Raw genomic sequence first — 18,052 nt, 5'->3', positions numbered from 1 at the left:
CGCCCGCTAGTGGTCTATGCAAGTGTTTTCAAAGATTTGATTATTTCCATTATCAAAAAGTAACCACAACACAATGAAACAACGTTACATTGGACAACATTAGCACTCAGTGTGTGAAACAGACATTTAATTTATTATACAAAGGAACATTCACAAGTTACGGGAGGTCATTCACATAATCGTAAGAGCTGGTCCGACTTACAAGTTACAAAGGAAGGAAAAAGATCTGACACAGAAAACTAGTATAAAATGGTAATGAAAGATATACATACTGGTAAATGGCTTACTCAAATATGTCCAAATAATTTGGAAGAACTGGGCTTCATCTAAAAAAGGTGAGCTAAAACTTACTAGAAAGGGGTCATACCTTCCTTCTGTTGTAATAAAAATTTAATTCTAAATCTGTGCATGTTCTGGTATGTAATTATCCAAAACTAGATATTAACAATGCATTGATTTCTTCCATTTATGTGTAGCCCTTGCTGTGTTTTGCTACCATCATTTGATCAGATCATATACACAACTGCCACTTTCACCCTATGTAGCAACATTTGAACCTCTGCTCTCAATTAAAATACAAGTGTTCAGTGGCTACATTACATATTAAAGCACAGCTCCCCATAATTCTGACAAGAGACCATGCACATTCTGTAAGTTTTAAATTTTTGTTATGGACATTTATACAGACTGGGGCATCTTGGAATGCCCAAAACAATTTGAAATTATCAACAGAATGAAATAAGAGTAAAAGCAAGTCAGACTTGTCATGTAAGAATGTAAGTAAGCATTTGTAAATAGGAAATAAATAGTGTTTTGACTCTTGGTCTTCCGTTTCACACTTTTAATACTTAAAATGGTTAGAATTGGACTTTTGGTAAATCTATGGATTTTTTTCATGCCCTAAACAGAATCCAATCAATTGTCACTACACATATTTAGGTTTGTATCCTTCCCATGCTTCTGTGCCTCAGCATGACAAATTATGAGTGACTATCTTGCAACTGATAAGAGGGGCTAAAAGTGTCTGGGAGATCAAAAAAAGCCAATATAAAGCTTTATTGAGCCAACTGGGACACCTTTTGAGAGGTCCAATTTTGGAAACTCTCAGTTAAAGCCCGACATCTTAACAATTATGTTCAGAGTTGTGAAAAGTGTGTGGTTCTCTCAATCTATAGCTAAAATAACACTGATCAGACCACACTGGAGAACCCACTTATGACTCTGTGCTGTTTACCCTCCATCTTCCCCTATCATTTATATTACAAAGCACACATCCCTCAAAACATTTCTTAGTTTGACCACTAGTCGGTTGTCTCAGCGGTGATTGCATTGTGTACATGTGAAAAACCGAACGCTGTTCACTCAAAGTAGAGATCATTAGTGATTACAGACACAAAAATTGCTCTGGAACACATGGGAATTTAAGACAGTAAGTACAGAGCACATGGATGAATACAAATAAATGAAAGAAACAAACAAATCAACAAAAAACAAACAAACAAAAACACTGAGCAGTTGAGCCTCAGCCTACTATTTCAAATGATGGATTAAGATACTGGACAAAAGAAGATTCCAAAAGGATATCCAGAGAAACACAATACTCCAAAAAGAAAAGGGGACAGGACTCAATTGAGAGAAGGCTACTGAGGAAAGAGTGAGGAAAAAAGACAAAGCAAAACTTCACAGCTGAAACCTCTTCAGTCAGAGTATAAATTCCATGATCAAAAGTCAGTCTGGCTTTACAAACATGCCAGGATGGCAGAGGGGCATGGCAGACAGTGGGCTTGGGAGGGGCCTCTGAGAGTGGTACAGTCTTTTCCAGTTCAAACATTACAGTCCATGACACGCTCTCCAGGATTCCCGCCTTCATTCACATGATGCCATTGGTGAGATACTGGAAGCCGTCGTACAGCTTGGTGGTGATAGAGCGCATGGAGCCATCCACCATCTGCTCAACCAGCACCTGCAGCTGTTCCTCCGTCAGGCTCATGTGGAATCGTTCCTTTAGGTTACGGATGGTGCTGGAGCCATGGAAGCAGGGCAGCTGAGAGCCTAGAGAACAGTTATAACAGTGCAACCATGATGTAGCCACTGCTACAGAGAATTTCACTAAGTGAGCTGAGGGAAATGGTACGGACTCCTATACCTATGCCATGCAAGATCAATACATAGTGTTCCCACTCTAAATCAATGTCTAATTCCCTGACATTCACTGACTAAAAAGCTGAATTTGACATGACCTATAATGAATGGAAAAACAGGCCCCCTTCGTTAAATTGGCAAGGAATTTTTATTTATATTTTTTACATTGTCAAGTAACCATAACGAGCACTCACACAATATGGAAAATGTGTGAAAATATAACATTTTAGTAAATTGCAATTACAATTTAGATGCTTGACACAGAAAAGATCAAATGTCTTGACTTTCCATGTCTGGAATAAATATTCCAGAAATTTCATGACTAGAGAGAACCCTGAATACAAAATGTTTTCAGTGATCATGCTGATCTCTGAGAAGGGTGCTTTTAAGTGGAAAGTACCTTGTTGCATGATCTCCACTATTTGGATGACTTTCTCCATGTGTTTGCGTGCAGCAATGAGGCCCTGAAGCATAAGCATCTTGTAATAGTTGAACATGTCTCCATCCTGACCTCCCATTACCTAGAAAAATAACAGTCTTAATATGCACCAAAATTTCATGAGGGGGTTGTCCTTTTGATACATGAGGCAATTCAAGGTGCTTAACAAATTAAATTATTAGACATTTGATTTAAATTGAAACAAGTAAATTATATATATATACATACACACATTATTTATACTGAAATAAATAAAATGGCATTACATCTACAAATTCATTGGTCAGTTTAAAGGCAGACGTCTCAAATCCCAAGTTTCGAGGAGAGCTTGACAAAATGAAACCAAAGTCAATATGAATAATATGGCCTTCAGAGTCAAGCAGGATGTTTCCATTGTGCCTGGAAAGCAGAAGAGAGTTACAATAACTAAGGACTGAAAAGGTGAACATATGTGTGTTCATTCAAATTACACATCTGTGGTACGAGGGGAAAAATATTTCATTAAAACTGAATGAGACCATTTATTAAATGCATATCACAACTGGCACCACTCTTAAGAAATAGTACAAACAGATGTAAAGCTTCTTTTTGTAGTTTAATCAACTGCAGTTTTTTTTTTTTTTTTTTTTTTAGTCATCTTTAGGAATTTTGAATATTAATGAATTTAGGCTTTTCTAGTTTTTCAATGACAAACTCCAAAGGTACAGAGAATAATGTCTAGTTTAAAGTTACAGTGAGAAAGCGTAAAGTGGCAGAGGCTACCCATCCCACCTGTCCTTAACCTGCAACAGGTAGCAGATAAGACAATATCCTGCACAACTCTGCACAAAGTTTCGCTGAGCAGTGAGGAAGGCCTCCGTAGTGTAGTTGCCGTGCTCCTGCAGGAAGTAGTCAAGCAGCGAGAGCTGGCTCTGCTTCTTTACTTGGTGAATGGACACAGCATTGACTACTGGCTCAATCATGCCACTGTCTGAGGAGATGACCAGGATCTTATAGGGCTTAATCCATAGTGGAACCCGCTCTTGCTCCCAGATAGACTGCAGGTGTGAAGAGAAAGAAGGTCATCATGAGATTTAAGTGATCTATCTCAGCTTCGAGTTGAAGGTTAAAAAAGTTAATCTATCTATATCCATGAAAGAGACTTAACAGCTTTCGTACAAAAATATTTGCCATTTTATATCCTATATCAGGAACATTTTTATAATCAAGCTGTTCAGTCTCTGAACTGACACAAATTATTCCAAATAGTGACACCACCTACAATGCCAATGTCATGAACTGGCATTTGAAATGTCTTTGAAACCAACTAATAAAAATAAGATGGTAACCTGAAGCTGTTTCAGCACTTGGAAGGCAAGGAGCTCCTGTCTTAGGTCATCACCACATTTCACTATGACTGAGAGAAGACGCCAATTAGGCAGGTGCCCATAGGGAGATGCTTCCCGGATTCGTCTGTAACAGCAGAGGGGAGAAGATTAGAACAGAATACTTCAACAAAAAGTAAGAGTGCAAGTGACTTTTCTTCACTTACCTAACCTTCTCCTGCCAGGGCTCTTTTAAGGCTACTGCTGAGGGATCCTCTGGGTCCTTCTTAAATGTGGTTGGCGTGTGGGCAAGCTGCTCTGACAGGCGCCGCCTAAATAAGTGCACACAAACCCAGATATGGTGAGGCGAAAGAGCTAATGACCCAGAGGAAGGCCAAGCTACATGTCACGACAGGAGATGGACAATAATGTGCTTACGCCCAGGTATGAATCCTCACATAACAGTAATACATGCTACAGAAGTGTTGATATCTTTGATTTTCAGTGCATCTTAAATGAAGACTATATCTACATTATGGGTGGGTGATATAGCAAAAATATGACCTTGATATTTTTTTCCCCACACTCATCGATATCGATATTTATCACAATATATAATATGATAATGTTGTCAGTTTGAAGAGTAACCTGATAATGGCTGAAGCCTAATTAAACCACGGGGTTCGTGGGTTAAACTTTAGTTTATTTCCAAAAATAGAATAGTAAAATGTAAACATTTAACTATGCATGCTTTATCTGATTTAACAAAACTTAATTTTAACAAAAAGTAATATTAGTTATGTACAGGTTTTACATCTCTTTAAATCTGTGTAAAAATAGAAATCTGTGTAAAAAAGTGCAAAATGTAAACACTGTAAACCAGTCATTATGCTACATCTGAGTTTGCTAAGCTATATCATTGAAACTGTGTTTGTTATATCCTTATACCTTTTTAATCACTTTTCACATCAATGGTTGCAAAATATAACAATTTATTGTTGTTTAGGCACCGACCTGACTAGTGCTGCTAAAATAAGGAAGGACCAACATAAAATAAGGAAGGACCGACTGTATTTTCAAGGTGTAGGTGTGACTGCTGTGGTCACTGGGATGGAAACTTTTCAGGTAATGAAAAAGATTTGTTGTGCTTCCCATACTAGTTTGCACTGACCAATGACATATTTTGCAATTAATCAATGTTTCACTGCTTTTCACATATCAAAACCACTTCCATATAACTGGTGTCATGGTAACTTTTTTTTCAACAATTTTCTCAGCTTTGGAAGATACCGCAAGTTCACTTTCTTGCATTTTCCTAGTTTTTAGAGCCTTCTTCAGCACCAATAGTTCATACAATGCTTTGCAGTACGAAATAGGCACATCATTTAATGTGCAAGCCAAAAGTGAATAACTGGTTGTTGTCATGTTTATTTCTGCTGTATGCTGTTGCATCTATCCTTTTTGAGTAAAAATGTCAAAAGCTTGTCATCATTATTGACATAAATTCATTGCGATCCTGATTCTAGATCATTTTATTGCCAAGCACCAATTTACACACTTCACCGGCTCTTGCTGGCCCACTGATTATCAATGTTTAAGCACCTACAAAAGGCACTGACTGAGAATGACCCCTCTTACTAATATCTTCAACATAGGTTTTGAATGACCGATTCAAAACCTATGCGGCAAAACTATCCAAAGAACTGAGAACGAGACTTGAATGTTTCTGTAGCAAATCACCCTCAAAGACAGCCAAAGAAAAACAAGTATGTTCTTGCATCACAATATTTCTTACAGTTCATTTAGTTTTACTACAGAACTGCAGCTCTCTCAACTTTAAGAAAAAAGTTCTCAATCATTCTGAGCTTGGGCATGAGAACATTAAAAATTAACTTTCAAAATCATGGAATCCAGTCAAGAAGAGCAAATATTTTAGATCTGTCTGTGGTGATAGCAAGCCAATTTAGAACACTTTTGGATGACCAATTCATGAATGAAAGTACATTCTTCAAGTAGCTTATTCTAAAACCATTTCATGCTGAATTTGCTACCTTATTTCTTTTTATAACTGATCTCCTGAAAATGGAACTGTTCTCTCAATGGATTTATCCCCAAACAGAAAAGCCTTAGATGTTAATGTGTTTAAGATTACCAAACACACAAAATACACACCTGATGTCACCAGCGGCGATAAAAATGGGTTCTTTGCTCTCCTGGCTGGTGATGCTATCAACTGAGAACTGGGATATGTTGTCACAGCTGTTAGTGTGGATCTCTGGCAGCTAAAGGGGTAAACAAAGTATGGGTGAATTTACAGTGAGAAAAGCATGCTCCCAAAGAAAGCCAACAGCTGTGCTCTGGTACCTCAACCTGTAGCTCGCCAATGTCATCCACGGACCAGGCCTCATCGTCGTTGTCGTAGTTGGGCACGGTGGAGAAACTGCTGGCTCGCTGGTCGGGCGTGATGCCGCAGTCTGGAAGATTCTCCACAGAGCGTGTGCTGCGGATCCGTGTCTCAGGAATCCTTACCGGAACACTCGACGTCTCAAAGTTCTCACAGTCCAGAACTTCCACATAAATTAGATATGGTGCCTGGAAATAGCAGAAAATTGGAGAAAGTTCTGAGATGTCTCCATTTCAAGGCTGCCTAATTAATGTCAGCTCACCAACTCCACATTATATTTACCAGTTTGTTAAAAGAAATAAAAACAATCCAGTGTGACACACAAACTCAAAACTTATTAAGAAGCTATGCTGCAACTGGCCTGTGTCTATTCATTTGATCACAGCCAAGTTCACCTTGTCTTTTGAGTTGAGCACAACGGCCTGTGTGTGGGGCACCCGCACCACATGGTGGTCGAAGGCAGCTGTAGGCAGCCAGACCCGAGCAGGCAGCTTGTGGTTGAGCAGGGAGAGCTCGGAGATAAGTCTCTGAGTCTTCTGCTCTTTGGTGGGCAGGGTGGCCAGCCTCTTCCCAATACCCATCAGAGACTTAATGAACTCCCGCTGAGGAGTCAGGCGGACAGGCTGACAGGAGGAGACGAGGACAGAAATCCCATAGATATGGGAGAAAAGAGGAGAAGAGAGAGAAATACAAATGTGAATACACAGATATTATTTCATATCTGTGGATTTATCAGTTGTAGTATCAAGAAGTTATAAATGGCCTACAGGTAATAAAAGTTATTTGTACTAGTGATGTCATTAATACTACTATAAACAAAAATGATGTAATAGGCTGAACTAAAAAAAAGTCTACATGCATGACAAAATCACACTGAAATCAAAGCAAAGCATGAGAGTTTAAACAAATGAATGGAAAAAGAGTGCTCTCTAGCAGCAGCAGCTGACCACAGGGTGGCATAGGTGAGACACAAATTAATAACATCACCTGAAATGAGAGGACAATTTACACAAACAAATAAGCCCATTCCACAATGGCAAATGTGGAGTAAGACTCTACAAACTCCTCCATCTGTGTTCTTCGCATGTTGAATCACCATGTTTATTTACCACTCCCAAGCCAACAGAGACAGATTGAAAAACGTGTAGAAGAGGTTGGAAAGACTAACCACCAAATAATTTGCAAAGATTCTGTCAAACCATAAACCTCTTTGGGTAAACAAGAGCATGTACACCATGCCCACAAAGAGAATTCCCTCTGATTAATTTAGCAAGTGAAATGCACACCCATTATTGTATGGTGATTAATTTACCATAATAAAAGATACAACATTCATAACAAAAGATAAATCCTCAATGTAATATCAATACATGTGTGATGAATGAACACACCTGACAAAAAAAAGCAGAGCTCACTTAATGAAAAAACCCCACAAGGAACAGATTCAGAACAGCCTAGCTACATCTTACCCCCCCTCCTAAAAAAGCATTCTATGCACAATCTGTAATTTAATATTCAATTGCTGATCATGGTGTCAGACTGAAAAAAATGCCCAGGTTTTCTATAGCTAAACTAAATGTTAAAGAGACTTAGAAACAAAGAAAAGAATGCCAAATAAAATGACTTGACGGCCAATAAATTCCTGATTTTATATATATATAAATAAAAATCAGTAGACATTGTGTTTCTATGCTGTTGTATATTACCAGCCATTACCACGCACTGAATTCACATGCAAAACAGCAATCTATCCTCCCATTTACCTAACCGACCCCACGATTTAGTGTCTTGCCCTGTGTTTAATGATCATTGAAATATAATGTGTAGTGACCTGTAGTTTAATCACAAGTTGCTTAATTTATTGTATAGCTTATGGTTGCACTGTTGTCTGTATTTGTCATATTTATTGACAATTTGCATTGTTTTTTTCCTGTCATGTCAAATATAGCATTGTGTCCTACAGGAAATCATTTTTTCCTTGCTGAACACCTTGCTGATTGTTTTGGACCATCAAAATTTTAATACCAACAGAAAATGGCATTTACACAGGCATTTTAATACTAATAGACACTGCATTAATGACATATTCATTTGCACTGCCAGTTGCTGCTATCGCAGCAATGAAGTAAAGAAGTATAAGGATAAAAACTAATCTACATTCTCTAAACTTTAGAACCCCATGAAATGAATGTTATGATTTAAACATCTACTGTTCTGAACATAAACTGGTTTCACCTACAATTTCAGGAGTACTTTGCTTGTAAAGCTGATGAAGGGCGTACTTTTTTATCCATCCATCCATACATACATATATGCAGGTCCATAGACAGACCACTCCAAAATGATCACTTTCTCTTTTTTTTCTATTTATTGGTATATGTTTGAGTAAAATACAATGTTTTAATCAATAAACTACTGACAACATTGCTCTGAAATACCAAATAAAAAAATTCATTATAATATTTATTTGCAGAAAATGACAACTGGCCAACTGGCACTATTTTCAGACCTCAAGTAAAGCAAAGAAAAAAGGTTCACATTCATTTTTAAACAACAAAATGATGTTTTAACCTGGGAAGGATTCAGAAATCAATATATGATAAAATAACCCAGATTTCTTGTGTCTTGGCATGCTCTCCACTAGTCTTTCACATTGTTCATTAAATGAGATTTGGTTCAGGTGATCTCTATCAGTGCCACATTACATAGAATAAGTTGTCTGTGTTGGAATTGAACAGGAATAAAATGACACACACACACACACACACACACACACACACACACACACACACACACAGTTTCCAAAAGAAACAGATCATTTCAGACAGAAGTCCTTCATCAGCTGTGCAAGCAAAGTACTTCTGAAGTTCTAGGAGATTAAACATAAGTTCCAAGAATGTAGATCAATTATTTTGCATTACATTTCATAATTTTGTTGTTGCCATAGTAACAACTGGCAATGAATGCCTTAAAATGCCTTGCCAAGATCATACCTTAATTTTGACGGTGTTCAAAAAAACAATAAGCAAACCTTCTTTTGGTTTCTCCAATGCATAGCTGATTACATCTTTTGCCAAAGATACAATAGACAACAACTGCGTTAATAAATTCATGGGTTTCACTGGAATTTATGGCCTCCTTCAATCTACTTTTACTTATTAATATTGGTGGCATTTATTTCTTTACCCGAGTAGTGCCTGTATCATCCAAACTGACTTCACAGTTAACAAACATTTAATTATGGGTTTTGCATATGCTAATGCTCCTTAAATGATCCATATTCAATAAATCAGAAATCTGAGCTTTTGCAACAAATTATGACATTATACCAGAAAGGAGAAACCCTTCTTGAATTGTCCCATTCACTGAGTAATGGGTAGCATCAAAGGGGAAAAGACAAAGAATTCAGGTTTCCAAGCATGTCAGGTCATAGACATAATTGACAGGCAGAAGTCACTGTGGAAAGGTCGGCTTTAATATCACAAGGTTCAGTACACCTCAGAACTTGTCACTTGAGATGACATGCTTGCAAATGTCAAAGCTTAAAAAGGCACACATCTGAAGGAATCTGGGAGTCCAACCCCAACTGCGAACAGAAACAGCCATCATCCCACAATGCACAGATAAGGATGTTATTAGACAGTGGTTCACTTACGGTACCAGCCTCTAACTTGAGACTGTCGGAGCTGGAGCTCATGTCCTGGGAAAAGGGGGATGGGTTATGGTACAAGAACAGGGGGGAGTGGTGAGGGGAGGGGGTAGCAAGACAAAACAAAAACAAACACACACACACACACACACACACACACACACACACACACACACACACACAAGGCTTGCAGTTATAAGATCCATTACCACTCCATGGTCCTGTTTATGACTCAGCATGCCTCAAAATTTGATGTTTACTCCTGGCTGCAGCCTGTGATTAATCCTCAGAGACATATGGGAGGGCCAGCAATCTTGCATCATGACCATGCTGAACAAGGCCAGGGATTGATAAATAAGTGCAGCACAGCACCCCTTAACCTCTCCTGTACACTCTCTGCACAGATACAGGCCACCTTCTAACATTTTCATTGCTTATTGGCAGTATGGAATTGATCTCATAAAGGAAATGTTTAAACATGAAAAAAACATTTAATGTCTGCCATTCTGAAATATGTACAGAATCATCACTTTATATTTTATCACACTGACAGTTAAATAACACAGAAAGGCAAAGTCTAATCTGCCCAATATTTGCCCTTGACAATTTCTGCAATCCTTACAGCTCATCCTTTCGCTACATATACCTCAGATCTGCTGATCATCTACTCTCTCACATGATACAAGTTGTTTCCAAACACATAGGACAGAAAAACTAGAGACAGGCAAAACAGCAGAAACAGAAGGATGCCTAGGCATGCTCAGCTTGTTTACAAAAGCATGTGGTTAGGCAGTGGCTGTTAGGCAAACAGAAGCAGAAGTCCAAACTCTTCCATATTAAGACTAATCACCATTCAGAAACCCACAGTCACCCTGGACTTTCATGGATCTTGTGGAAAAAACAACCTGCAACAACCACACCATGTTTGTTTCTCAGTGATAACTTTTATGATTCTCTTCTGGGAAAACCTGATTCCCAGGCGCTTGTGCTATACACAAAGGTTTGGGATCTGACACACTGAAATGCACTTCCTGAAGAACTAATTGTTCAGCCAATCACGTATACCTAAAATGACAGCGGCTGGAGCTATACAGAAAATGTTAGATAAGGCATTCCTCCTTGATAATGACTATGGCTGCTTCAAAACAATAAACTGAATACAACATTAGCAGTCCACTGAAAACATGAATTGGAACAGAAGGTTCAGTTTCAGAGGATTGCAAATTTCTTGCCATCTCTGAGATACTAAAAACATAAAACACTCTGCACTACAAAACAATGCTCGAACCAGGTGTGGCACCCCATTATGGTACACATTATAGTGTACGACATATTCTACTACATACATTTACCCAAAATATTCATCAAACTCAACAAATAAAATCAATATTTAACTTTTGGTAACTGAAAAGTGGATTCCAGGCATCATCTGAACTGCTTTATTGCCTAATATAAATCAATATAAAGCCCATAAGCATTACAGTCTGAAGCGTCTTTCTCGCAGGACACAGTTAATTCTCAGGAATCCAAAATGTATATTCACAAGGCTTCACTGATCCTTGGCCCATGTGTTACAGCTACAGGCTCTTAATATAAGTAGTGCTACCACTGATTCTATGGAAACTCAAACATGCAAATAAAAAAGGAGTTAGGGTCAAAGAGCATCCTATAGTGAGACAAATAATGAAAGGTAATAATCTTGACCAGTGATTGAATGCCAAATTTCACATCACAGTGAGATGCCTGTGAGAGAGGAGGGGTGGATCTGCTAAGGGTAAAAATAATAAGAAATATTAACAAACAAACAGACTATACAACCCACCTACACAAAATGGGAGGAGACTGATTAGTTGAACTTATATTCTGCTTAAAGCACAAAAGAATATGACTATGTGAAAGCTGTCTATTCTAATGTAGGTAAATAGAGACTATTAGGGATCTAATAGGGATCTGTTCAGGTAATACAAAACCCCATTCATTGTTTCTTTGTCAGGCAGGGCCTAAGTGACAAAGGTATTGTGGTCATTCTCTCATGCACTAAAATTTCTGTGTGGAATTTCTTTTTAAGGTCAGAAACAGGAAGAGATATTTCATGTCCAGCATTCTAGCCAATAGAAAATTGACTATGTTGGTGCCCTTCTGGTGTAATGTTACATTATCAGCACGGTGACTCATTATGCATGACAGAGGGACAGTACAGGTGGCATGTGGGGTATAACTGAGCTAATGGACGAGTGAGGTACACGACCCCAACAATGGTAGATGCCATGGACACATCTGATGTCATTCTACTCAGTGGTCCACAAAAGATCTGTTTTCAGAGTGGAAAGAAGTTTACTGGGCGAGGACCAACTGGCTTGTGCCTTATTCCTTTACCAGGATTAAAGTGTATTTATATGGCCATATGGCTCATAAAAAGGAGCACTCAGCACAAAATCAGCATCGCCTGGCATTAAATACACTGTAACTATGGTGTAAACTGACAATTCCTAGTCACTCAAGAAAAGCAAAGAATAAGAAATGTCATGTGTATACATTACAAAAAAGCAATATTTTATATTTTGTGCTACTGATATTTCTGTACTGCAAACATTTGACAGACTGAGGCCAGACAAGAGGTAATGAGATTAACATTCTGACCAGGGAATATAACTTCACAGCCCAGTTACTGCACAGAGCACTCCTTAACATGTGCCAAAATGTTACTCTTCATCAAGTAGACCTTCACTTTTATACACTTTTGAGACAAAAGAAGGCTGCGTGATATGGACAATACATCATATTGTTAATATATTGCTACATCTTGCAATAAAATCCTTAATATGATAGTTAAACACGATCAGATAATTTTTTAATGGTAATAAAACTTGTTAGTCTTGTCACAGAATTGAATTGATTCATCAAAACACTCATTATGAACTTGTGAGGTTGATGTTTACAGCGCATAAAAAGGTTTGGAATCTGTTATAGGGTGCATTCTGCAACCCACTCAGAAAACTGAAAACAATATTGCATAAACACATAACTAATGATATAGTGTGTGGGTTTGCAAGCTAATAGTTTGCAGTTGCATGTATATAGCCACATTTATTAGTGTGGCTTGCAAAGTTGACAGTATGCCATCATAAGATGACCAGAGCTAGAAAATATGCAGATTACAAACACATATGATATACCCCTAAATGAGCTCTGCAGCAGTGAAGATGATCAAAATGCACATCTCAGTGCACACAGTACTGGCAGTGAATAAGACAAAATAAAGCCTCTGCAATAACCAGCAATCAAACTCTCATACTCCAGCTATGACAGAGGTGCTCACCTCGTCCTGACTGCTTTCTACTTTGGGGTTGCTGGCTGTCCTCTTCAGGTTGCTGCTGAGACTGATCGTGACTGTGGCATCTGACTTGGAACGCTGGTGTGTGCGTTTGGAGGGTGAGAGGCCGTGCTCGCCCATTCCCTGCCCGTGGTGGCAGGGCGGGGGTGGCTGTAGGGCCTCCCTGCGTGCGCGCTGGCCAGCAGGCTTCAGCTCATCTGACAGGATAACCTTGCGCAGCTTGGTGCCACGCGAGTGCCGCTGCGTGGAGATGTGCATGTCAGAGGAGTAGGCCCCTAGTAGCCAGGCGCACTGCAGCGAAAAGTTGATGCTTTGCCGGCAGCGGTGAACCACGTAGGGCTTGATGGCATCACCCACATCCTCGTCCATGTGGATGTACATGTTAAGCAACTGGGGTAAGTAGAAGTCCACATCCTCATAGCGAAAGCTGAAGAGACGGTTGCCTATGTAAGCCTGTACCCCTGGCTCCTTTGAGTTGTACAGGTAGGAGATGGCCATGGAAATGTCAAACAGTTTGGATTCAAAAAGCCGCAGCAGCCATGATTGCTTAGAGGAGTTGTTGTTCTGGCGCCGGCGCGCACTCTTCACTGTGTCCGAGGGGGCCTCCTCCTCGCCAATCTTCTGAGATGTGCACAACCTCCTGCTATCTCTATCTGAGGAACCTATGTGCCCGGTTCCATTCACCAGCCCTGGCTTAGTGGTGACCAAAGTTGATTGGCCCTCACCTTTGAGGAGCTTGACCTTCTGCAGCACCTCCTGGCAAGCTTTCTTGGCTACTTCAGTATCTATGACCAGGCTCAATTCTCCCACACCCTCAGATATCACATCCAGTGGCGGGCTGGAGGTGGACAGGCCCTCACTGGCACTGGGGCTGGAACTGGTGAGAGGCCTTGGCCCAGAGGATGGAGAGGAGGGTAAGGAGAGAGACGAGGTAGTGGAGGTGGAGGAAGCTGACGGGCTCTTCTGCAGTTCCTCCTGTTGGGAAGAGGAAACCTCCAGCTCGGTGTCACCCATGGCCACATACACACAGGCCACTGCACAAAAGACAGAAACAGCATGAAAAAGAGGAGGACAGTGTTAAGATCAACAATACTATAACACTTACAGTTGGATTTTGTTGATGGACACATTCTGCACAGCTCTTGAGTAAATTCTCAGCTATTTTTCCTCACAAAACAGAGGCTGTCCACAAACAGATCTGCGTCTCAGATAGCAATTAAACTGAAGCACTTCCCAAGGACAATTTAACCCATAACCTTTAGCTAGACTGTCAATCCTTAGAGGCAGCTGATTATTGTTTAAAAGCAAGAGCCTTGTGCTATTTTAAACTGTGGTGAAGAACTGCAGATTTCACTGATCCATATTTAACTTGCCACCTGCAAAAAGCCTTATAAAGGGGTAGGAACAAAATGCTCTTTACAGAAATGAACTCTCTACAAAAATCAGACTAAGTGTTTATTTATTTAATTTTACTTGTTCATTGTTTTGTTGCAAAGCATTTATGGAGTGCAATTTCTATGGTATTACCCAAGCCTACATAGCAATTTTTTTCATAATTTGTAATAACTTACCCCACATGGTATGATTACAAACCCAAATGAAAAGAACTGTTGTTTAGCCTAAATTATAGTGAGGTACCAAGGACCACTTCTGAAAAGCTCTAAACTATTGTGTAGGTCTAATTTGTTTATTGAGGACTTTATAGGCCAACCACTTTTGATATGAAAACCTAATGTTTTTTTAAACATAAACTCATCCCTTGTCCCTTGATATCCTGAAAAGAGAAGTTCCATGCGATCTTAACTTTCATATGAATGTCTGTTACCGTGACTGAGGAAGGACACTTTCCCTCAGCCACAGCTACATCCTATAGTCATCAACTTCTTCAGCCGGTTACACCATCAGAGGGCCAGCTTGAGATAAAGGGAGGAATCTATGCTTCAAGCTACACTGTAAGTGTGAACATAAAAGTGGATGGAGGAATTAAAATCTGCAGTAACGTTAACAAAAACAGTATAAAATAGTTAATTTTAAGCATCATATCCAAAGTTCCGCAAGCAATGTTCAAAACAAATCTGACAAGAATCAAAGGCCTGAGAACACATCAAAGTTTCAGACAGCAGCTGCTCAGGTTTGACAATTTTGGCAATGAAATCAACACTTCACAACAAAAAGTCATAAAAATGAAATTTTCCATTTAGCTGTAAGTGCCAGCACAAGCCCATTCTCTGAGTCCAATGGCAAACTCCTTCTATACATCTTGAAAAATTCAGTGAAGTCTGTGACATTAATTTGCACCAACTCATAAGATTCACCTTACCTAACACTAAGCTGCTGTGGTACCAAAAGCCTGTTTATTGGTGTTGCAACAAAGCAAACTTGCATCTCCGATTGCAATGGAAACAGCTTCAATTGGATCCAGTACTGACAGGCGACACCACTTCCACCTTGCTTAGCTAGCCACCCTTACTAAACAATGAACCGATGGAGCACAGCCTGCATCGTATTATCTTTCCTAGTCTAGCTAGCTAGAAAAGTTTCTGCTGATGGGCAACAATAACGCCTGTAGGGCAGGGTTATGACAATAGACCGAAATAACGTTATCCGTCTTTTGGCCTAGATTAAAACGATTTTGTAGATGTGACATATCTCTTATTAATAAATGTATTAGAACACGCATAGCTATCGAGCTAAAGTAGTTGCAGCTATGTCAGGACTATGAAATTTTCAATGCAGATAGCTTCCCGAGTTAACTTACCCTAGCTAAACGACACATCATAGATAGCTGTCTAACCTTTTGCTAGTTTACATGCAAATATTTTAATGCAGCTAAATCAGCGTTACGTTAACGAACATCCTTAATGTTTAATAACCTTAACTAGGTACATAGTGAACAAGTTACCTAATATTAAACATCATCCACATTATTCCAATACACAATTTCGCCACAACAGCTAACCCTGACACTGAACAAAATAAGTTAGCTAACGCTAGCTAGCTAGCAAACTAAAGTCCACAATTTGGCAGATAGCTAGGTTAGCTACCCAAGTAGCTAACGCTAGCTAACCTATCTTCCTAGCTAGCTAGGATTAGCACACTGATGATCGGGGTTCGCTAACCTAGCTAGCTAAGCATTAAACACTGCTAGTCGGTACGAATCACAGCTAACTAGCTGTAATTACCATGGATCGCGACAGTTGTTTCACGATTATAGCAAGTGCAAGTTCTAAGACGGATAGGTAGCTAGCCTAGCTAGGTAACGTACGATTAAATTATATTAGCTACCTAGCTAACTAAGGTTAGGTGGGTGGCGAAAGGGATTAAATAGCTGGAGAGCTAGCTAGCTAAGTTAGCTAACTAGCTAGCTCGCTCAGAGGCAAGACTGTCTGGTTAGCAAAGCAGCTACAAAGCTCTCATAAAATAAGTATCTATTTTTCGTCAGTAAATAGTAAAAGCCCAATTAACTGATAGACACCAACACCAATGAACTTATTTTACCTTATGTAAACTGGGTGATATGATTATTCCGTCTATCTCTGGTGTAACATCCCCATTAGGGAAAGGTACAATTCCCCGTCGGATGCCGAATAACCGGCTTGCTAGTTGACGTCCTAAGTGAGCTAGGCACACTTTCCCTACTCTCTCGAACTTGGTAAAGTCCATGCACAAACCCCTTTCGAATAGCAAATTATTTACTTATTTAAAGTAGCGGCCATAGTTAGAGAGTATAAATTTAGCCATAGTAAGATACAAGTTATTCTATATACAATATACTGTAGTTTTAAACAACATTTTTCTGAACAGAAAGTACTTTACCGCAGAAGAATGGACTTTTCCAAAAAGTAGCGACGAGGGGAAGTGAAAAGAAAGTGAATTTGGACCAGCGTTGTCCGTGTATGGGTCTGGTGTATGTGGCAGTAAAGGCTTGTAGTTTATAACCTTTTCATTAACGGTTATAATACCTCAAAATCTAAAGGTGGAATGACAAAGATGGAGAGAATAAAAGACATTGACACACTCAACACATTAACAACTATGAATAGGAAGAGAAGTTATGAGAAATGTTGAGAAAAGAGGTACGTTTTAAGTTGTTATTTGAAAGAGGAAAGTGAAGAGCAGAGACGGAGAAACTGAGGTAAAGTGTTCCATAATTTTGGGGACATAACACTAAAGGATCTGCCTCATACAAAGACCAATCTAAACTTGGGGATGGAAAGAAGACCTGAATCAGAGGACCAAAGTGTACTGGTGGGGCAGTATGACTGTAGGAGTTCAGCTAGGTAGGGAGGTGCAAGACCATGCAGAACTTTGAATGTAAGGAGGAGGATTTTAAACCGAATGCATTCAGGGATGGGGAGCCAGTGTAACTGATGTAGACTAGGAGTGATGTGGGCTGATTTCCTTATATGAAGGAGGATTCTGATGGCTGAGTTTTGGACATATTGAAGTGAGCAGATGGTTTTGTTTGGGATACCAACAAAGAGAGAGTTGCAGTAATCAAGACGGGAGGTGACGAAGGCATGATCCAGTGTCTCAGCGTCTTGTTTAGGGAACATGGCCCTAAGCCTAGCAATATTACGGAGGTGAAAAAGGGCATTTTTGACCAGTGACTCGATGTAGGGTTCAAAAGAGAGTGAGGAGTCAAAAAGCACATAAAGATTCCTAACTGTGGATGAGGAACTGATCAAGAGACCATCTAGATTTAATTTAAAATTGGAGAAATTTGAGATTTTGGACTTTGCACCAATAAGTTGATATTCTGTTTTATCAGAGTTTCGTT

General features: G+C 39.4%; 1 protein-coding gene across 2 annotated transcripts; it reads right to left on the bottom strand.

The window, feature by feature from the left end:
* Window positions 1–99: 99 nt before the first annotated feature.
* pi4kb (phosphatidylinositol 4-kinase, catalytic, beta) lies at window positions 100–16,874 on the bottom strand. Of its 2 annotated transcripts, XM_027002299.2 has the most exons (12): window positions 16,771–16,874; window positions 13,258–14,306; window positions 9,945–9,989; window positions 6,685–6,912; window positions 6,250–6,477; window positions 6,058–6,167; window positions 4,113–4,217; window positions 3,910–4,033; window positions 3,353–3,618; window positions 2,848–2,980; window positions 2,543–2,663; window positions 100–2,052 (listed from the first exon to the last, which is right to left on the bottom strand). In XM_027002299.2, the coding sequence occupies exons 2-12, from the start codon at window positions 14,284–14,286 to the stop codon at window positions 1,871–1,873; spliced, it is 2,571 nt and encodes an 856-aa protein (XP_026858100.2). In that variant the 5' UTR covers window positions 14,287–14,306; window positions 16,771–16,874; the 3' UTR covers window positions 100–1,870. The 2 variants fall into 2 exon arrangements, with proteins under 2 accessions (XP_026858100.2, XP_026858109.2); XM_027002308.2 differs by lacking the exon at window positions 9,945–9,989.
* Between the last annotated feature and the right edge of the window lie 1,178 nt (window positions 16,875–18,052).

This window comes from Electrophorus electricus, chromosome 10, assembly GCF_013358815.1.
Source record: "Electrophorus electricus isolate fEleEle1 chromosome 10, fEleEle1.pri, whole genome shotgun sequence".
Lineage (NCBI taxonomy): Eukaryota > Metazoa > Chordata > Actinopteri > Gymnotiformes > Gymnotidae > Electrophorus > Electrophorus electricus.
Note: the sequence above shows the minus strand (reverse complement) of the source record. Positions and strands in the feature narration are given on the sequence as shown.

Coding starts and splice junctions, on each gene's coding strand:
- pi4kb (XM_027002299.2), bottom strand. CDS start 14,286: ATGGGTGACACCGAGCTGGAGGTTTCCTCTTCCCAACAGGAGGAACTG. Junction 9,990..13,257: donor TAGAAAGCAGTCAGGACGAG/GTGAGCACCTCT, acceptor CCCTTTTCCCAG/GACATGAGCTCCAGCTCCGA. Junction 2,664..2,847: donor TGACCAATGAATTTGTAGAT/GTAATGCCATTT, acceptor TTATTTTTCTAG/GTAATGGGAGGTCAGGATGG.